General features: G+C 41.0%; 1 protein-coding gene across 4 annotated transcripts in view; it reads left to right on the top strand.

The window, feature by feature from the left end:
• The window catches only part of GOLIM4 (golgi integral membrane protein 4), a 118,678-nt gene extending 97,390 nt beyond the window's left edge, over positions 1-21,288 (top strand). For 3 of the 4 annotated variants that reach the window (XM_070753603.1, XM_070753601.1, XM_070753604.1), the window contains 3 exons: positions 6,795-6,863; positions 9,818-9,898; positions 13,152-13,573. In XM_070753603.1, the coding sequence (XP_070609704.1) occupies positions 6,795-6,863; positions 9,818-9,898; positions 13,152-13,307 (306 nt within the window). In that variant the 3' untranslated portion in view covers positions 13,308-13,573. Of the gene's footprint in view, positions 1-6,794; positions 6,864-9,817; positions 9,899-13,151; positions 13,574-21,211 lie in introns of those variants that run through there. The other variant, XM_070753605.1, reaches the window with a different exon arrangement.
• Positions 21,289-22,668: the final 1,380 nt, after the last annotated feature.

Here is a 22,668-nt window from a genome sequence, read left to right as displayed (position 1 = left end):
CTACAGTCTACGCACTGTAGTGGAGACTGTAATGGCGGTGAGACAGCAGCAGACTGTGTCTGCTGTGCTGGATGGTACAAAGCGATGGAAGGGGACAGCAGGGGACGCCACATTATTACGGTACCACTATGAACAGCTTTGAATGGTACCGTATGTTTTTCCACCGTACCATATGTAAACTTGACTACGACTTATTTTCGGGGGGTGTCTTATATTAGCAAATTCTGCAAAACCTCTGACATGCCTTCCTTTTGGGGTACGTCTTATTTTCGGGGAAACAGGGTATGTAGAAGAAGAAAAATATTACAAGTATTTCTAAGCTTGTTTGTAGCATTTATATAATGTGCTACCCCTTCTCCAGGGATCTGCTGTCCTAGAAATCATTTCTTTTCTGTCTTTGAGTGGCTGGAAAGACATTTTATTAGGAAAATTTTGTGTGCTTTTTTAAAGCCTTCATGAGTTTACAGTATTACAGTATTACTTTCTCCCCTCAAACCCTTGAGGGGAGAGCTGCTCTACACCCACTTTTGCAGAGTGGCCCTCTATATGCAATTTCGTGGTCCTTGAACCAACAGGACTGTCTTATTCCTGGTCTAGATACTCAAAACTACTTTTTGAAAATTTGTTATTCTTGAAATACAGTACAAACACTATGTAAAATCATTAGCAGGTATTGATGGTAGCTTAAAATGTACTTGTTACAAGGAGCTTTTGAAAGAAGAAATGTTTAATCCAGTCTCTGGGTTTCTGATGTTTTTTAAAAAAAAATTAAGAGCATTGATCCTCTTTCTCCTGCTCAACATTGATTCTCCTAATACATACAAACTAGCATTATAAGGTCTAGACAATAAACATTAATTTATTCTTGTCCTCTGGATAAATTCATTATAAAGATAGAGATCAAAAGAAAGAGAGAAGCATTTGAAAATAAACATTGAATTAAGTAATCTTGTTTCTAAACACTGTATCCACCTTTAACATCACTGAAAAGAGTTTAGAAGTGGAAATTATATTAGAGTGTATTGTTTACAAAAAAAAATCCATATCATTTACTCTAGCATGAACATAATATTAATTTAATTTAAATTGCTGTGTTCCATATTCTTAAGCATTGGCCAGATAAATTGTGTTTTTATACTATCCATATTCAATGGTGGCTTTCAGTACATTTCTAAGTAATAATAGTTTATTACGTGCATATGTCACCTGATACCCAGTGACTCTGGGCAATCTTAGTCCTTCCAGATTACTATTATTTTTAAAAAAATATTATTATTATTATTATTATTATTATTATCATTATCATTATGTCAGTACAACACAGCAAATGAGATCACTATGCTGGATTTCGGATTTCATCACCAGTCGGGCGCTTCCCAAGAACCTAGGACTGCGTGATGTAGTGGCGAATTATGTTTGCCGATCCCAGTAAAGCGGCCTTTTGCAATTGACAGATGGAGATTTTGTCAATTCCGATGGTTTTCAAATGTCCGCTGAGATCCTTTGGCACTGCGCCTAGCGTGCCAAGTACCACTGGGACCACTTTCACTGGCTTATGCCAGAGTCGTTGCAGCTCGATTTTTAGATCTTCGTATTTCACTAATTTCTCTAGCTGCTTCTCCTCAATTCTGCTGTCTCCTGGGATTGCGATGTCGATGATCCATACTTTCTTTTTCTCCACAATCAGGATGTCTGGTGTGTTATGCTTCAGAATTCGGTCAGTCTGAAGTCGGAAGTCCCACAGTAGTTTTGCTTGCTCATTTTCGACCACTTTTTCGGGCTTATGATCCCACCAGTTCTTTGCCACTGGTAAATGGTAGTTCCGGCACAAGTTCCAGTGGATCATCTGTGCCACAGCATCATGTCTATGCTTGTAGTCAGTCTGTGCGATGATGATGATGATGATGATGATGATGATGATGATGATGATGATATTATTATTATTATTTAGACTTGTATGCCACCCTTCTCCGAAGAAATATACAAAAGTTTCAACACTTTTTGGTCACAGTTGTGATTTGGAAGGCTTCTCCACAGTTTCATCTTATACTCTAGTTGCAAGCTTTCTTCAAATGAGGGGTTTTGTTAAAGCTGATTTAGCTTTAATTTAGCTCTAATTTAGCTAATGAAGCCTCTGGAAGAAAACATCCAAGGTCAGAGAGCACCAAGAACCCATTTAGAGTCATTTGACATGGAGCTGTCTTTGAACATCACGGTGAGCCTATAAACAAGTCCAGAACATAGAACTCATATTATTAGGGGCAATTTATTTAGTCAAAAATAAATACCTTTTCTGTGAGAGCTGCTCAGGTTAACTTTTGGGTTTCCAGATACGACTAAATGTGTTCATGATTCATGTAAATATCTTCATAGCTTTGGCCTTGCAATATCTTCTGAAATGCCTTCTCCCAATGTCCTTTGTCACCTACATATACAGGGATCATGGAGGTCTGCCCTTTCTTTATGGCCCCACTTTTCTGGAATAACATACCGTATTTTTCGCTCTATAAGACGCACCTGCTGATAAGACGCACCTAGATTTTAGAGGAGGAAAATAGAAAAAAAATATTTTGAGCCAAAAAGTAGGCTAAAATATTTATTACAATAACACTGCCCTAGGGGAATTGGAAAAATATACAAACAAGCAACAGCAAATAAATAGCTCTAAATATTTTAGAATCCAAAGAAAGGAGAAGGCTGCATTCTCCTCGGAGAGCGTTAGCTTTACGGGCTAATCTCCCAAATACGTCGTGGGAGGAGGAAGAGGAGGCATAATAGGTGGGGGGCTGGGCTGCTGGTGACCGAAGCCTGGATACTCTCTCGTTCAGGCTCTGCTTGGCTGCGGTGGCCAAGCTTGGGAAGCGGGAAAGCCAAGAGCGCCCAGCCATGAGGAGTGCGGGAAGGGAAAGTTAATAAGGTTACCCAAAACAACTGAAGTGAGAACGGCAGCAGCTGTTGTCGCTTCCCCTTGGCTGCCGCATCTCTCCGCCGACCGGCTGCGAGCGACTGGCTGGGTTTTGGGTCTTCGAGACCTCCCCGCGTCCGCCCGAGAGGGGGAAAGAGAAGAATGGAGAGAGAGCCGCGCGCCGGAGGCGGACGCCACTGCCGCCTCAACAGCAGCCACGGGAGGGGAGTCGCTGGAGCTGCTCCCGGACTTTTCACCAAGGCCAATGCCACCAGCCCACATGCCCGCCTCTCCCTGCGGCGGCGGCGGCGGCGGTAGTGCTGCCCATTTTTTTGAGGGGAAAAGACGTGGGCTGAGGGGTGCCCGGTGCTTCCCGGCGAGGAGGAGGAGGAGCTGGGCTCCGGAGGGGCGCACAGGGAAGGGCTTGAGCCGCCGCCTTCTCCTTTCCTGCTGCGTCGGTGGCTTCCCTCACAAAAGGCTGCGCCCGGTGCCGGCTGTTTGCCCCGCGGCTCTCGGGATAAGCAGCACACGAGGCTGCGGCGAGAAACAGCAGCAGGAAAGGAGAAGGCGGCGGCTCAAGCCCTTCCCTGTGCGCCCCTCCGGAGCCCAGCTCCTCCTCCTCTTCGGCGTAAGGCGGAAAGCCTCATTTTTTTGAGGGGAAAAGACGTCGGCTGAGGGGTGCCCGGTGCTTCCCGGCGAAGAGGAGGAGGAGCTGGGCTCCGGAGGGGCGCACGGGGAAGGGCTTGAGCCGCCGCCTTCTCCTTTCCTGCTGCTGTTTCTCGCCGCAGCCTCGCGTGCTGCTTATCCCTCGCTGAGGCGAGAGAGCCGCGGGGCAAACAGCCGGCACCGGGCGCAGCCTTTTGCGAGGGAAGCCACCGACGCAGCAGGAAAGGAGAAGGCGGCGGCTCAAGCCCTTCCCTGTGCGCCCCTCCGGAGCCCAGCTCCTCCTCCTCCTCGCCGGGAAGCACCGGGCACCCCTCAGCCGACGTCTTTTCCCCTCAAAAAAATGAGGCTTTCCGCCTTACGCCCTGCCTGATCCCACGCTTTCCACCCGCAAAGATCAGCCTAGAGGCTTCGCCCTTCCCGCCCGCTCCCCCAGGAAAGATAAAGCAGCCTGGCTCCCTTTTCCCTGGCCCTTATCTTCACAGCTCAGGCAGCGCTGGACTCCCCGCAGGGGAGTTCTACTGTATATCGCCGCCCCCCCCCTGCTCCAGCGCCTCCCCCCCTCCCTGCCTGCATCTTCGCTCCATAAGACGCTGCTGATTTTTCATCCTACTTTGGGAGGAAAAAAACTGCGTCTTATGGAGCGAAAAATACGGTATCTGCAAAGAACACATATTCTCCAGTAGTGGGTTGCTGCCAGGTCAGACTGGTTCACCCAAAACGGTTGTTAATACATGGTACATAACCTACTTTGGGATTGCCATATAGTAAACTAACCATGTTGGTCTATGAAAGTAAAGACTGTATGTTTAAGAATTTTGACTGTCTGGCCATAAGGGGGCGCCAGCACAGTTCCCTGTGGGGGGAGTTACTTTGAGATATCTTTGCTTGTGAGTCGTATTGTTCTTTGCTGTGTGTGGCTTGTAATCTATTGTTAATATTGTTGTATATTTGTAAATAATAATATTGTTAATACTAAGTCTGAGTTTTTAACTGGCTAGCCCACATTGTCTACACCACTGCAACAACTCTGCTGATTGTATGTTGAAGGTTTTGCACAGAAGTGCACCGAGACATACAGTAGTACCTCTAGATATGAGTTTAATTCGTTCCAGAAGGGAGTTTGTATGTTGAACAACTCGTATCTGGAACAAATGGCTTTAGACTTGGTTTTTCCCCTCCGAGATAACCAGAAGCAAGGATTCTTGCACCACCTAGTGGACGCTCGGCTCGTATCCCGAATTTGAGCTTGGGCCTCGAAAAGAAATTTCTCTCCCCTCGTGGCTCGTATCTTGGAATACAGTACTCGCATGTGGAGCAGCTCGTATCTAGAGGTACTACTGTACTAACATTGGTTATGGGCCCAAGGCAGCAGAGGGGTGTAGTTTTTGAATGTGTGGTTTAAATTGTCCAGTATTGTATTACAGTTAGTATTAGTGTGACAGAAATTTGCCCCCCACTTGCTGAACCAACAGCAATACATGCCCCCGAACCAGTCCTCCAGTCACCGCTCCTTAAAAGTGGCTGGCAAAGAGCCTTATGTGCATGTACAAAGGCTTCTGCACCTGCACAGATTGTCATTTCCCTAATGTGATGTAATGCAAAACACACACTTTTGACGTGATGCGAACTGATAGGGAAGATAAGTGGAAAGTTGTTCTTTCTTTAGATTTTATTTATTTATTTATTATTTGGATTTGTATGCCGCCCCTCTCCGAAAACTCGGGGCGGCTAACAACAGTAATAAAACAGCATATAATAATAATCCAATACTAAAAACAGTTAAAAAACCATTATTATAAAAACCAAACATACGTACAGATATACCATGCATAAAATTGTAAAGGCCTAGGGGAAAAGAATATCTCAATTCCCCCATGCCTGGCGGCAGAGGTGGGTTTTTAAGCAGCTTACAAAAGACAAGGAGGGTGGGGGCAATTCTAATCTCTGGGGGGAGTTGGTTCCAGAGGGCCGGGGCCACCACAGAGAAGACTCTTCCCCTGGGTCCCGCCAAGCGACATTGTTTAGTTGACGGGACACAGAGAAGACCCACTCTGTGGGACCTAACTGGTCGCTGGGATTCGTGCAGCAGAAGGCGGTCCCTGAGATAATCTGGTCCGGTGCCATGAAGGGCTTTATAGGTCATAACCAACACTTTGAATTGTGACCGGAAACTGATTGGCAACCAATGCAGACTGCGGAGTGTTGGTGTAATATGGGCATATTTGGGGAAGCCCATGATTGCTCTCGCAGCTGCATTCTGCACGATCTGAAGTTTCCGAACACTTTTCAAAGGTAGCCCCCTGTAGAGAGTGTTACAGTAGTCAAGCCTCGAGGTGATGAGGTGATATCCCCAGTTCTCAGATTTCTTTTTCTTTGTTTATTAGTTTGGTTAGTAGCTAGTGTTGTTTCATGAATATTATTATAGCTGTGCTATTTTTCAAAATTTTGATTGGTGAGTGAACTACGTAATCACTCCGTTGTTGATTGGAGCAGCATATCAACCTTATAAATGTAAATAATTTGTCTAAAGTGATGGCAGGAGAACATCCAGTTTGTTTAGTGTTGATTAATAATGTATTTGCTTTCATCTCAGTCTCAGAATATATTGAAGCAATTAGTGGATAATCCAATTGATGTATCATATGTCTTGAGTGATTCATTCCATCAAAATTCTGGATTTTAAAAACGGGTCTTATGCTGGGTGAATGGCACAAAAACCTACATATATTTTTTGCATACGTCTTTGACGAAATATGATTTTAATGTGAATCGACAATTAAAATTTAGTGCAGATTTCAATGCAAAATGATAAGCATTTAGCACCGTGTATTTTTAGCTGAGAAATATTTCAAAGGGTAGGCGAAAGAACTCAGTGAATTATGTCCTCATTTGTACCGCAACAGACTCCGTTTCGGCAGACAAAGCCTCTGTGCTTGAAAAGATATCCATGATAGATATTTCCAGCATCCCTACATTAAACCATGTATCAGTTTGATTTTATGGCCCTGTGTATCAAACTATTCCAGATCTTTCAACCACAGTTAATAGACTGACCAAACTTATGCCTGCACAGTTCTCAGTGATATGTGAGCTTTCAGATTTAAGTCTTTGCAATAGCCCAGCATGTCTATAGGTTTTCCTGATCTTTACTTTTTATTTCTTTTAAGTTAATACTTATTTTCTGAGTTCAGAAGCTGCAGGAATCTTTTTGATTTAACTGCAGGTGGTGGGCAATCCGGATCAACAGGAAGACAATGTGGATGAGCAGTATCAGGAAGAGGGAGAAGAAGAGGTAAATAACTTGAAATTATGAACCCTACTTCGCAGGTTTATGGTGAGGGCAATATATGGCTGTGGGGTGAATTTATGTGTCCTGTTCTTCTTGGAAGAAGGGCAGGCTGAACAATGAAATACATTGCAGAAAAAAGCCGCAATAATATATTTGAGTGGAACCATAAGCCTGTATTTTTGAAATGGTAGGTGTACACGCCCAACAATTAATGTACAGCCGACAGGTAGTTTCTGCAAGCAGGGATAAGCTAAAACAGGACCCAGCCCATAGAAGTACTACATGTACAGGTAGTCAGGGGTGGGTTCTAATTTACCCCATAGCAGGTTCGCTTCCTCCCACGCCACATGGCAAAAAAACAAAGCTGAAAAACAGATGGTGACCACATGCACAGTGCTGGAACTCGGCTTCTGCGTATGCTCAGAATGAATTTTTTAATTTTTTTTTAAAAAAACCTGTTAACAGTGGTGTCCCTCAAGGTAATGTTTTTGCGATTGCATCACTAGCAATTGCGTTCTCTTTGCAGATGATGTCAAACTATTTAATACCACCGACAATGCTGCTACCCTTCAAAAAGACCTTGACCACGTAGCAGAATGGTCTAAAACCTGGCAACTTCAAATCTCCACCACTAAATGCTCTGTCTTACATATTGGTAAAAAGAATCAGAATACTAAACTTGGAGGAATTGAACTTATTGATAACCCTCGATCTGTCAAAGACCTTGGAGTACTCATATCCAATGACCTAAGTCCTAGAGCCCACTGCAACAACATTGCCAAAAAGGCTTTAAGAGTTGCTAACCTAATCCTTCGCAGCTTCTTCTCTGGTAATTTTAAACCTGCTAACAAGAGTTTGCAAAACATTTGTCAGACCAATCCTAGAATACAGCTCACCTGTATGGAACCCACATTGCATATCTGACATCAACACAATTGAGAGAGTCCAGAAATATTTCACAAGAAGAGTCCTTCACTCCTCTTCTCACAATAAATTCCTTACTCCGCCAGACTTGAAATTCTTGGTTTAGACAACTTACAACTCCGTCGTCTCTGTTCCAACTTAATTATAGTTCATAAAATCATATACCGAAATGTCCTACCTGTTAACGACTACTTCACCTTCAACCGCAACAACACCCGAACACGAAATTGATTTAAACTAAATGTCAACCGCTCCAAACTTGACTGCAAAAAATAAGACTTCAGCAACAATGCCTGGAATGCACTACCTGATTCTGTGGTTTCTACTCCTAATCCCAAAACCTTTAGCCTTAGACTATCTACAATTGACCTCTCCCCCTTTCTAAGAGGTCTGTAAGGGGCGTGTCCTATTGTCTTCTTTTGTTACTTTTTATCATTACTTATCTAATGTTTTATTTGTACAAATTACCACCCTATAATTGTTTGACAAACTAAATAAATAAATAAAATAAAAATAAATAAATAAAATGGTGGCACCCACAGACTTGCACTGAGAGATCCAGTTCGGTGATGTCATTGTGACATTACCAGCAGATCACTACAGTTTCGGGCAAACCGGTCCAAATTGGGAGGAACCTACCCCTGCAGGTAGTCCTCAACGTACGGCCATAATTGACCTCAAAATGTATGCTGCTAAGTGAAAAATTTGTTAAGTGAGTTTTGCCCCATTTTACATCTTTACTTGCCACTTTTGTAATAAGTGAATCATTACAGTTATTAAATTAGTAACATGGTTGCTAAGTGAAATCTGGTTTCTCCATTGACTTTTCCTGTCAGAAGATCACAAAAGGAGTTCACATGACTCCGGGACATTGCAAATATCATATTTATTTGTTATTTATTAATTCTTCTTTGCCACCCTTCTCAACCGACTCAGGGTGGCCTGGAAGTCTAATGTATAAACACTGCGAAAGAGACCTCAGAGTCTTGGTGGACAATCAACTAAACATGAGCCAACAATGTCCAGCAGCAGCTAAAAAAGCCAACACAATCCTAAGCTGCATCAGCAGGGGAATACACTCCAAGACCAGGGAAGTCTTAATACCACTCTACTACGCCCTGGTCCGATCACACCTGGAGTACCACACTTCAAAAGAGACATTGAAACTCTGGAGAAGGTGCAAAAAAGAGCAACCAAGATGATTAAGGGATTGGAAACCAAGACTTACGAAGAGAGGCTGAGGGAACTGGGCATGGATAGCCTAGAGAAAAGGAGGGCCAGAGCGGACATGATAGCAGTCTACAAGTATATGAGGGGATGTCACAGAGAGGAGGGGATCACTTTATTCTTCAGGGCACCAGAGGGTCGGACGAGGAACAGCGGCTGGAAGCTGACCAAGGAGAGATTTAACATGGAGATAAGGAGGAACTTCCTGACGGTCAGAGCGATCAACCAATGGAACAACCTACCAGGGGGTTGAAATCGATGGCCTTCATGGTCCCTTTCAACTCTAACAATCAATCAATCAATCAATCAATCAACCAATCAATATAATAAATTATATGTGAGTCAGTTGCAACCAAATGTAAATCATATTGTCCTGGGGATGCTGCAGTGGTCATAAGTATGAAAAATGGTCATAAGTCACCCAGTGCTGTTGTAACTTTGAATGGTCACTAAATGAACTGTTGTAAATCAAGAACTACCTGTATTTCATGTCGTCAGAGGAGGAACAGGATTATAACTGCCAGAAATTTTATGACTGGCAACTTTATTGCAAGATATTAAAACAAAAATTGGTTTTTATTTCTTATTTTCATTCATTCTTTCTCTATAACTTCTCAACTCAGCCAAGTGATTTACAATTCTAAAACTATAAACAGTTAAAAGCAATAAAGCAGCAAATACATCCACAAAATAAATATATACAACAGCAAAGATAAATGTTTCCTACCCAATAGGTATACTGTAACCCAAGTGGGTATTTTATCTTCTATAATCACTTTGTTCTGAAATATGTTTATTTTTAATAGGCCCAAGGAGATATTCCAGAAGAGAAGAAAAGAGGGCTGGAACACAATGGTGAAGATCCATATGGTGAAAATGATGAAAATGTAAGTACTGCACAATTAATAATGAAGAGAAGAAGACGCTACAGTGGGAAAGGGACTTATATCTAAAATGTTGGACTTTATCCACTGATTCTCTTAGCTATTGCTCTTTCTGCTTATATAAAAAGCAAATGTATTCCTACCAAAGAAAAGACTAGAATACCTCTGGAACCGCCTTCTACCGCATGAATCCCAGCGGCCGATTAGGTCCCACAGAGTTGGCCTTCTCTGGGTCCCGTCGACCAAACAATGTTGTTTGGCGGGACCCAGGGGAAGAGCCTTCTCTGTGGCGACCCCGACCCTCTGGAATCAACCCAGAGATCAGAACCGCCCCCACCCTCCTTGCCTTTTGTAAGTTACTCAAAACCCACTTTTGTCGCCAGGCATGGGGTAACTGAGCTACCCCTAGGCTATTATAGTTTTGTGTATGGTATGTATGTGCTATATGGTTTTTAATTGTTGGGGGTTTTATATATTTTTTATTATTAGATTTGTCCCATTGTTACACTGTTTCTTATTACTGTTGTGAGACGCCTCGAGTCTTCAGAGAGGGGCGGCATACAAATCTAATTAATAATAGTAGTAGTAGTAGTAATAATAATAATAATAATAATAATAATAATAATAATAATAAAATAAGTCTTAATCAGTGTTTGGACTGGTGAACACATTTCTTTCTTTCTTTCTTTCCTTCCTTCCTTCTTTCTTTCTTTCTTTCCCCCCCTCCCTCCCTCCCTCCCTCCCTCCTTCTTTCTTTCTTTCTCCGATTTCTAGGCCGCTCTTCTCTGGAGACTCAGAGTGGCTTACAACATAAAAAATAAATACAAAAACATAACACAATAGAAATCAAAGTTAAAACTAAACCAATTTAAAACTAAAATCTATTAAACGTACTAAAATCCAATTTAACAAGCCTAAAAACCCATGTCATTGAAACCATTCAGTCACATTAATCCATGTCTCTGTTATAATGTGGGCTGGAGCAGAGTATCTGTATTCAATATCCCCAAGCCTGCCGGCAAGGATGTGTCTTCAACATCTTCCAAAAGTGGAAGCAGTGTGAATCTCTGGGGGAGTTGATTCCAAAGTGCTGGAGCCGCCACAGAGAAGGCTGTTCCCCTAGGGCTTGCCAGCTGGCATTGCTTGGTTGACGGGACCCAGAGAAAGCCAACTCTGTGAGCCCTGACTGGCCGCTGGGATACATGAGGCAAGAGACGGTCCCGTAGGTAATCTGGTCCTAAGCCATGTAGGACTTTATAGGTAACAACCAACTTTGGAACATAATACCAGCTTTTCAGAACTTTTACAAACATAACAGATGACAAATTCAACAGAATCAATAATATAGCCCTTGTGGGGGGAAAAGAAGTGACTGCTAATTAGGTCGTAGTAAAACCAGGGATTTATGGATTACCTGTGAAGCACTGTCACAGATCTGCATAGCATTAGTAAAATGCTAACAAAAGGCCCATTAGGGCGAAGGGATGCAAGCTTTTTCCAACCAGGGTTGCACTTGGCAAAGTTTTCATCACTATCCTTTCCAAATAGCTAGCTCAGGAGAAAGCAATAGAAAATTACTTCATTTTTAAATTAAAATTGACATTAGTATGAATTCAATAATAGATAACAGAATTGCATTTAATCATTTTGCTGTTAAATGGGTTTGGGTGACTCCAGAAGCTTAGGTTATTTTATTTTATTTATATATTCATCGCATGAAAATTAAAATCCGAATGAGCAAAATAAAAATTTAAAATATGACGGGGACAATAGGTTAGTGCACTTGTGTACTTCGCCTTAGTGACTTCTTCTTGAAGTTAAGTTAGAATTAAAGTTGTGAAAGTTGGTGGCTGACACAGGTGGATCAAATAATATGTAGTTTAGAAGCTGCACAGTATGCACACTTCATTTATAAACTACATTATTTCGCTTTTAAAGAGTGAAAGGTGTAGGACGCTAGTATCATTGTTTAGTTTAGTTTAGTTTAGTTTATTTAGATTTGTATGCCGCCCCTCTCCGAAGACTCAGGGCGGCTAACAACAATAAAAAACAATGTAACAAATCTAATATTAAAAAGTAATCTAAAAAACCCCAATTTAAGAGACCAATCATACCAACAAACATACCATGTATAAATTCTATAAGCCTAGGGGGAAGGGCGAAAAAATTTTCAATTCCCCCATGCCTGACAACAGAGGTGGGTTTTAAGGAGCTTGCGAAAGGCAAGGAGGGTGGGGGCAACTCTGATATCTGGGGGGAGCTGGTTCTAGAGGGTCGGGGCCACCACAGAGAAGGCTCTTCTCCTGGGTCCCGCCAAATGACATTGTTTAGTCGACGGGACCCGGAGAAGTCCAACTCTGTGGGACCTAACCGGTCACTGGGATTCGTGCGGCAGGAGGCGGTCCCGGAGATATTCTGGTCCAGTGCCATGAAGGGCTTTATAGGTCATAACCAACACTTTGAATTGTGACCGGAAACTGATCGGCAACCAATGCAGACTGCGGAGTGTTGGAGTAACATGGGCATGCCTTGGGAAGCCCATGATTGCTCTCGCAGCTGCATTCTCCACGATCTGAAGTTTCTGAACACTTTTCAAAGGTAGCCCCATGTAGAGAGCATTACAGTAGTCGAGCCTCGAGGTGATGAGGGCATGAGTGACTGTGAGCAGTGAGTCCCGGTCCAGATAGGGCCGCAACTGGTGCAGCAGGCGAACCTGGGCAAACATCCCCCTCGCCACAGCTGAAAGATGTTTCTCTAATGTGAGCTGTGGATCGAGGAGGATGCCCAAGTTGCGGACCCTCTCTAAGGGGGTCAGTAATTCCCCCTCCCCAGGGTTATGGACGGACAGATGGCATTGTCCTTGGGAGGCAGAACCCACAGCCATTCCGTCTTATCCGGGTTGAGCTTGAGTCTGTTGACACCCATCCAGACCCCAACAGCCTCCAGGCACCGGCACATCACTTCCACTGCTTCGTTGACTGGATATTGTGCATATCCATTTTAATTTTCTCCCATTTCCAGAAAATTATCTGGAGGGGAAGAAAGCAATTCCATCTATTTTGCTGTGACAATGAGAATACTACTATAGAATTTAATCTAAATTCTTCTCTTCATTCATTATATTTCCATATATAAAAAGTATTAGTTTTACTTCCCAAAGCTTTATCCTCCTCCTCCTCCTCCTCTCTCTCTCACTCTCTGTTTTCAATCTGTGTTATAAAATCATCTCTCTCTCTTACCAATTTTATATATTCAGGCTGAGGAAAAGATGAGCGAAGGCGTTGATCAAGAGGACGACATTCAGGAAGGGAAGCAACAGAAAGACGGACATGATGAAAACTACGAGGAAGAGGAAGAAGAGGACGATGGTGCTCCTGTTGCCGATAAAAGCCGCCGGCGGGGGGAAATGTAATTCTGGGATTATTTCCTGACATTACGTGGAAGAAAAAGAGATGAGGGCAAGAGCAAAATTGTGTAGATTGTAGGAGGGGGAACGATGAGCCTTTTTAACAAAAATGAATATATTATATTTTTTTTATTGAGGTTTTTTGTGCATTTATATGAATACAGTGTTTTTAGGTTGCATTCTTAATATAAGTTTTATGGGACAAAAATAGAATATGAAAAGTATTCTTTTTTCTGTGTTTTTTCCTTAATTTTTTAATGATGGTTTTTTTTTTTAAAGTGTATGTGTTTTTATTTGGCACTGCCCAAATAGTGAGAAGCCAATGTATCCTTTAAGCTAGTGTTTCCCAACCTTGGCAACTTGAAGAGATCTGGACTTCAACTCCCAGAATTACCCAGCCAGCAAATGCTGGCTGGGTAATTCTGGGAGTTGAAGTCCAGATCTCTTCAAGTTGCCAAGGTTGGGAAACACTGCTTTAAGTCAACGATAAAATTAGTGCCTGAGCTTAAGCTTGAGGAAGGGCTGATTGCTCACATATATCTCAATTTCATTCACTTCTGTGAGCCTGCTGGTTGATGACATGCCCTGTGATCAGTTTGCCCAGGTCTCATTGATGCAGATTTGGTTAGCACATATTTATAACAGCTATGTTGGCATATTCCAAAAGGCACAGCAACAGGTGAATGAATGCCTGAGCTTGTGTCAGATCAAAGTGTTCATTTCACTTCTATGTTTCTGGGCCGACTGTTTTCCTTCTGTCCATCCTTTGAACTTCCCAGTGGTTGGCCATCGTATGACACAGAATGCTAGTCTAGATGGTTGCTTGTTCTGATCCAGCAGGGTAACCTTTATGCTTGATCCTGCCTTACGTGCCCTAGTTGTTCTTTCTTCAGGAATGTTAGGATTGCAACAGGATAGACATTTTGGGATTTATAGCCATAACTCAACTTGATGGTATGAAGCTAAAAAAGCCGCCTTAACCCAAGATTGGTTGTCATCGATTGATGAAGATAGAGTGGCCTTAGTCTTTCATTGACTTGTTTTCATTTTCTTTGAAAGCTCATGTTCGAAAACTATGGACATTGCTTCTGAGTGGACCTGTGTACATTTTTGCTATTAGAAACTCCCTTTTTGTCTAGTTTAAAAGGTGATATATATATGTACTTCTTTTCTTCCTCTGGTTTATTTGCAGTCAATCATACTTTTTTCACCATTGCCTAATTTATAAAAAGTCACTCTGGACTAACTTTTAGGTTTTTAGGTTTTTTTTAAAAATAGCTTTCTCTCAAGGATTTTTCATCACAATGATTTTCACAAGGGTCTGAAAACCTTCATCTTTACACATATAAAAAGCTAGTGTGATGGGATTAATAGAGTAGTACAGGATTAGAAGTATATTTATATTTTTCCTTGTTGAGTATCTTGGTCCAAAAATCCAGATGGCTGTTCTTTATTGCATTGGATTTTAGCCCAGATTTGTTAGCCCAGTCACCCATCTAGCATCTGAAAGAGTACAACATAGACACAAAGTTAATCACTTAGTTTAGTCATGAAAAACTTTTACCCTGGTGTCTAATATACCATATGTTCTCTATTCTGTGGTACAAAGTTTCCCTGGCAAACCCCTTCCATTCTCCATTCTCCATATTTTTAATGCAGTCTTTCTTGTTTTGTTTAAATCTTAGGGGATGTTTCTAGCAATCATAACTCACAAGAGAATCAGATATTATTTCCCCAGATATTCTGGTCTTAAATGGACTTTTTCCATATCCCTGTTTTGGGATAACTGTGAAACATAAAAAAGGAACATGTGGATAGCTAGAGGGAGCCTTTGCCCAACTCTTCTGCTTTATTCATGCTTGTATTTCTGATGTCAAGTTCTTAATAACTTCCAAAATGATCTTGGAGCAACTTTATTGTTTCTTAGTGCTAGGAAACAGAAGCAATATGTTTGGAATCTGCTCATCTTTGGAACTAAGATATTAGAATTGTAAGTCAACTGACCAATCGGTGTCAAAATCAGTAACAAAATGAAATTTTAAATACTCCTGTCATACGCCATTCCTGTCTTTTTCAAATATTAGACTTGTTTTGATCAATCAATAGTGCTTACCTCATGTACTTACTGATGGAATAATCAATATACATTAATGTGCATGCACAGAAGGTAATAATACCTGCACCACCAGGGAGTAGATAAATATCGACATTAATCGGCAAGCCAGTCCCCATGGTTTTCTCTGGCTTTCTTGTCTTCCTCCATCTTCTTTTAGTCTTCTCACACCCTGGTTTCGGGTCGATGTTCAGGGCTCAGGACCCTGGACAGCACCCCAGGGGTCAGAGGAGCTGGTTAAGGATTTTAAAGGAGATTTGGGTTAATGTCCGGGTTCCAAGTAACACCACCAATGAAATAAAACTCTGAGTTATGAGTTTTCTCAAAGTTCCGTTTTATTAGAGATGTCATTCTGGCACATCTGGGAAAACCTGAATCTGAAAGCTTCCAGGTTTTCCTCACCCAGAGGAAAGTCCAGCACCCACAAATCCATCACATGGTCCAATCCATGCACTGTCCCAACTTGAGATGTTGCTTAACCACTCCCCTTCAGATGCAGGGCAAGATGGCCTTGACTCTCAATGAAAAGAACGTTGTTATTATTACATGCCACCCATACTCCATGTAATCCCCCCCCTCCCGGTTTCCCACAGTAGTAAATTGTGGCAGGCCTGAAGGCCCAATATAAATGGCTTCCAGGCCTGACACCTGATGCTATAAGGGTCACTAATGAAGTACAACCACCTGGGAAGTAAAACATTGTTTCCAAACACTATATGACCTCCAACATAGTAACTTCTATGCAGATCCTGGAAAGAAGCCTCTTTCCTCCTGTGTCTCAGAGCCTTGATGAAGATCCCAACTCAAAAGTCATTTTCCTTAGTATAATTCTCCACCTTATCTTTTGCACAGTTAATTTATTCCAGGTTTTTGCTCAAATCCAATAATGTCAGGTATGTCAACCTTATACAGTGGTACCTTGACATACGAGTTTAATTCGTTCCAGACCCGAGCTCGTAAATCGATCAACTCGCATTTCGAACGAATGCCTTTAGACTTTGTTTTTTGCGCCGAGATAACTGGAAGCAAGGGGAGTTTTGCGCCACCTAGTGGAAGCTTGGCTCGTATCCCGAATTTGAGCTCGGGTGTCGAACAGAAATTTCGTTCGCGTCGTGGCTCGTAATTTGGAATACTCGCATGTGGAGCAGTTCGTATCTAGAGGTACTACTGTATGTTGATTTCATTATGTTTATACTGGCCTTCAGCCAGTATAAACATATTGGTCTCTGGTGCTTCTCCCCCCATACTTATTGCTTAATGCACTGGGAATAGGGGATATTTGTGATGTTTGTCAAATGTTTGTAACTGTATACACATATGCGTAGCTACCTATATGCTTGCACATTTCAGTTATTTATGGCAGTCTTCTCCATCCTGGGCATGCAGACGTTGGGCTTGAGTTCCCCATCTTAGCATGGTTGTTGCTGAGAAGAGTGTGAATCAAAAGGTTGGGAAGATTCCTTAATGGATGGGCCAATTGGATATCTTCTGGGACAGCATTTCTCAAACACGGCAACTTGAAAATGTGTGAACTTCAACTCCCAGAATTTCCCAGGCAGATGAAGAATTGAAGTTCACATATCTTCAGGTTGCCAAGGACAAGAAACAATGGTCCAGAATGGTTTTCGGAAGCACAAAGCATTCTTCAAATCAAGGGTGAAATTCCATTTTATTTCCACCACGGGAAAGAAATAATAATAATAATTCAATGCTTGGGAATCTTTTTCTTTTCTTTTTCTTCTTTTAAGATACACCACAACAACCATAATGGAAACTTTATTTTAATCTTTTTATATGAATGTAATATAATTCATTTTGTACTAATCTGATGGCAATTTACTTTTGTAAATGTTTTGAACCATATCTTTATACATTTTTAAAAAGGATTTTGTGTTAAACATGGCATCCAATTGTATATGTATAACAATACAAACCTGAGTTTACTAATTAAACAAAATTATCTTACAGGTGGTGAAAGAACTTCCCTGTTTACAGTTATGTAAAGTGTATGATATGTACATACCCTTTGGAATACAAATATTTTGATAAAATTCTGTGTATTTTTCATGCCTTGGGGCAGTATTTAATTTTTCTGAGGCTTTAACTTTAAGACCATCAATAAATGGTAGACTTTGAAATAATGCTGATTTTAAGGTGTGTGTTTTTTGCTTTATTTCCACTATTGTGCTGGCTGTAAGTTCAAGTGATGTGCATATCCAAGGAGATGAATAACATAGAAACATAGAAGTCTGACGGCAGAAAAAGACCTCATGGTCCATCTTGTCTGCCCTTATACTATTTCCTGTATTTTATCTTAGGATGGATATATGTTTATCCCAGGCATGTTTAAATTCAGTTACTGTGGATTTATCCACCATGTCTGCTGGAAGTTTGTTCCAAGGATCTACTACTCTTTCAGTAAAATAATATTTTCTCATGTTGCTTTTGATCTTTCCCCCAACTAACTTCAGATTGTGTCCCCTTGTTCTTGTGTTCACTTTCCTATTAAAAACACTTCCCTCCTTGAACTTATTTAACCCTTTAACATATTTAGATGTTTCGATCATGTCCCCCGTTTTCCTTCTGTCCTCCAGACTATACAGATTGAGTTCATTAAGTCTTTCCTGATACGTTTTATGCTTAAGACCTTCCACCATTCTTGTAGCCCGTCTTTGCACCCGTTCAATTTTGTCAATATATTTTTGTAGGTGAGGTCTCCAGAACTGAACACAGTATTCCAAATGTGGTCTCACCAGCACTCTATATAGCGGGATCATAATCTCCCACTTTCTGCTTGTTATACCTCTAGCTATGCAGCCAAGCATCCTACTTGCTTTCCCTACCGCCTGACTGCACTGTTCACCCATTTTGAGACTGTCAGAAATCACTACCCCTAAATCCTTTTCTTCTGAAGTTTTTGCTAATACAATACTCAGATTGTGGATTCCTTTTCACCAAGTGCATTATTTTACATTTGGAAACATTAAACTGCAGTTTCCATTGCTTTGACCAATAACATTGCTTTTCAACAATCGAGTTGAAAACTCAAATAATCTGAGTTTTGATTCAAATCAGAAATCATTTTCCTGATCATTGCAAACAAATACAATAAAGCAGCTGATCAAGAAAAGAATTTATTAAATCAAAATCCAGCAATGACTCTGTTATAATATAATACTTGTCATAAGTACATAAACATATCAGTTTAGATTTGATTATCCTTATACTTTATAATACATGTACATATCTCAGAAACAATAATTATTGATGCAAAATTCTTTGTTCTTTTGAAGAACGCTAGTAGGCTGGGAAATACTTATATAAGTATAAATTAGCAGTCAGATGCAATCTTCACACTGGGATTTTAGATCATATATACTACCTCTATAATGTTCATAGAAAGTCTTTCCTTTGAGTTTGATTTTTATTACTTGTATTCTCCCTTTGTTATTGGTTTTCTTCTATACCAATTTCCATCCCCTATTTCAATTATTGTTTCTCCAGCCTGGCATAAAACATTCTCCATTATTGGTTGCTATTTTTCACAAACTTCCTTTGTATTGATTAATTTGGTTAATAAATAAATTAACCAAATTAGCTTCTAATTTAGCTGACTACTCAGCCAATACCGCACAAACTACACAGCTTTTAATTACGCTTGTGTCTTCAAGCAGAATATAACACTAACTAAAACTAAAAGTAACTTCATGGAGTTGGGGAAAACACTTGAATCTGTTCTTAACCAATTCCATCTTATTACCATAATAGATTTGAGCTTAACCTTTGACCATGAACTATTGTGCCTCTGTATTTCAATCTATGGAGCTCATCATGCTGATACAAGCTATTCAATACAAGTCACAACCTCTAATGAGAGATGCTGTTATCTACCTTTATATTCAAATTTAACTATGAAAATGTGTAAGTTGATACAAACTATCACCTATGTCAGTGATGGCGAACCTATGGTATGGGTGCCACAGGTGGCACGCGGAGCCATATTTTCTATCACACGAACCGTTGCCCTGTGTGCTGGCCAGCATATTTTTGGCTCGCACGGAGGCTCTGGGAGGGCGTTTTTGGCTTCCAGAGAGCCTCTGGAGGGATTTTTTTTAACCCTCCCCTGGCTTCAGGGAAGCCTTTGGAGTCTGGAGAAGGTGAAAGATGAACCTACTGGAACCACCAGAGGTTGGGAAACAGGCCATTTCTGGCCTCCAGAGGGCCTCTGGTGGGGTGGGAAAAGCTGTTTTTGCCCTCCTCAGGCATTGAATTATGGGTGTGGGCACTCACGCATGTGCGATAGCGCGCACACACACTGTTTTGGCACCCAAGGAAAAAAAGATTCGCCATCACTGACCTATGTGGTTGATACTCAATTAGTAATACTCAAAATTAGTAGACATAGCTGTTTTCATGAGACACCTGAATCAATAACCCTAATGAAAAAGCATCTGTCACAGTTAAAATGCACCTACTGTTTTTATTGGAATTAAAATGCTACTATATTCCATTCAAATCCTGGAATATAAAAAAAGTAACTCGCACGCTACACATAATTTCTATGGAGAAGAAAGAGCTAAGCTTGTATGCATTTTATTGCTTTTAAGAGAATCTAGCTGTAGGAAGTACATTGATCTATTTTAAATCTCATCCTTAATAGATTTCATTCAATTTACCAAGAAACAGAAAATGTATTTAAACCGTTATGATGGCGGTAAGGCATAAACTGTAACTTGGATCCCAGGGCCATATTTGTCGTCTCCCCCGAGTCTTGGGGGATTTACTCCAGAATCCTCCAAAGCTTGCTATCAAATTGTCATTTGTGAACAAAGAGGAAGAAAAATGCTATGTATTAATAATTTTTAACCTATTGGAATTATAGAATATTGCAATGTAGTGACTAACAGTAATTAGATGGAAAACATAAGGTTGAACCATTTGGACTGGGACTCACTGCTCACAGTCACTCATGCCCTCATCACCTTGAGGTTCGACTACTGTAATGCTCTCTACATGGGGCTACCTTTGAAAAGTGTTCGGAAACTTCAGATCGTGCAGAATGCAGCTGCGAGAGCAATCATGGGCTTCCCCAAGTATGCCCATGTTACACCAACACTCCGCAGTCTGCATTGGTTGCCGATCAATTTCCGGTCACAATTCAAAGTGTTGGTTATGACCTATAAAGCCCTTCATGGCATCGGACCAGAATATCTCCAAGACCGCCTTCTGCTGCACAAATCCCAGCGACCGATTAGGTCCCACAGAGTGGGCCTTCTCCGGGTCCCATCAACTAAACAATGTTGGTTGGCGGGCCCCAGGGGAAGAGCCTTCTCTGTGGTGGCCCCGACTCTCTGGAACCAGCTCCCCACAGAGATTAGAACTGCCCCTACCCTCATTGCCTTTCGCAAACTCCTTAAAACCCACCTTTGTCGTCAGGCATGGGGGAACTGAGATATCTCCCCCGGACCTATATAATTTATGTATGGTATGTTTGTAGGTATCTGCTTAAAAAAAATGGGGTTTTTAAACTATTTTTAATTTTTAATTGTAAATTATTAGATTTGTCAGGAACTGTTTTTATTGTGTTGTGAGTCGCCCCGAGTCTACGGAGAGGGGCGGCATACAAATCTAATAAATAAATAAATAAATAAATAAATAAATAAATAAATAAATAAATAAATAAATAAATAAATCTGCCATTCAGTGTAGGTAACAGAATCCCTAACCATCCAGGGTTCATTTAAATAACAATGCACTTCAGTTTCAAATTGTTTGTTCTGTCAATTATTCTCTATAGGTCCACAGCATTCAAGAGAGAAGACTGAAGCAGAACATTTGAGATTTCTTCTCATCGAGTATAATTATCCTCTCCAGGCATCAGTCCCATCCCTTCCTTTTCTTCTTTGATTTCTGACGTAAATAAAAAATTGCTTGTATTGCTTTTAGCTTTCCTTGTACAGTTCAAATCCTTTTGTGCTTCCTGTAGATACTAGCTGGTTGCTGACAATTTGAATACATTAATTAAATTTGTCATTACGTTACATGCTATTTTTGTCCTGGTCTGAAAAATGTTTCATGCTGCATATTATCTTGGAATGATACATTTATTGCTTCTATTATGCCTATTTCTTTTTCTCTTTCACTCATTTCATACAAATGTTCTTCTTTGGTAGGGGTATAAACAAAATAAAACATGGATTTCAGAGGTTCTCTTTCAGTTTTGTGAAGAACCAAGAAGATGGGAAGCCATATTATTTCAGAGGCAGATGAAAATTAAGGAATTACAAGAGATACAATATGGCTGCTGAAAATTCCCCAAACATTTCTACCAAAGCATCAACTAATCTTCAAAGCATACAGCTTCCCAACATCTTAGCATGAAGTGCTAACTAGCAATTCAGTATTTTCAAATAACAACAACAACAAAAGGTTAAAACACACCATGGTTTAGAGCGCTGTGCAAACGTGCTTGCTTGCAATCCCGAAAGACTCAGGGCGGTTTGCCAACAGTATAAAATCTAAACTATAAAACCTTAATTAAAAGCCGTAATAAACTAACCTGTCAACATGTGTACATGACATTCATACAATTTGGGATGTACAGTCCTTGCTTCTGAAGGATAGATCACAAAAATCTATGTGGTATTTTTTTAAAAAATTAAAAAAATATATATACAAGACAAAGACATACTTCCATGCAGTTTCTGAAGATATATGTACTATGCATCAAGGAATTTCTACTTGTAAAATGTGTTGCTTTCCCCATTCTTACAGCTGCTGAGGAAATTATTCTTTGACTGTAAATTGTAGAGCCATGTGGTTTGTAATCTAGCAAGTCATTTCATTAATGCTGTTGTGGAGCTCAGGATCACAAAATAAAATGGGATGTGTTGAAGTCTCCAGAGTCCTACGTCAGCAGAATAGCTCAAACTGGAGGGAAATGGCTCAGGTTCAAATCATCTTTAGTTACATTCTTAAAATGGATTGTAGGCGTTAGCTGTAAAATACCTTATTTTGGTTTTGAAAGGTACAAAGGGGACTTCTCTCAGAAAGTTCCTGAGGTAAAGAAACAAACTATAGCTGTTGTGGTTAGCTCTGGCCCAACTCCTGCCCCAAGGACTATGGATGTGGGGGAGACATCCACATGCTGCAGGCCTGTTTTGCGCCCCCCCCCCCCGGTGGAATCTGATGATGAAGGCTCCTCTGACGAAGAAGACATGAGTGACAGGGAGGAGGAGAGTGTGGCAGACAGCT

The sequence above is a fragment of the Erythrolamprus reginae genome, chromosome 5 (assembly GCF_031021105.1).
Source record: "Erythrolamprus reginae isolate rEryReg1 chromosome 5, rEryReg1.hap1, whole genome shotgun sequence".
In the NCBI taxonomy this organism is placed as follows: domain Eukaryota; kingdom Metazoa; phylum Chordata; class Lepidosauria; order Squamata; family Dipsadidae; genus Erythrolamprus; species Erythrolamprus reginae.
The sequence above is the reverse complement of the archived record's forward strand: the minus strand, read 5'-3'. Positions and strand labels throughout refer to the sequence as shown.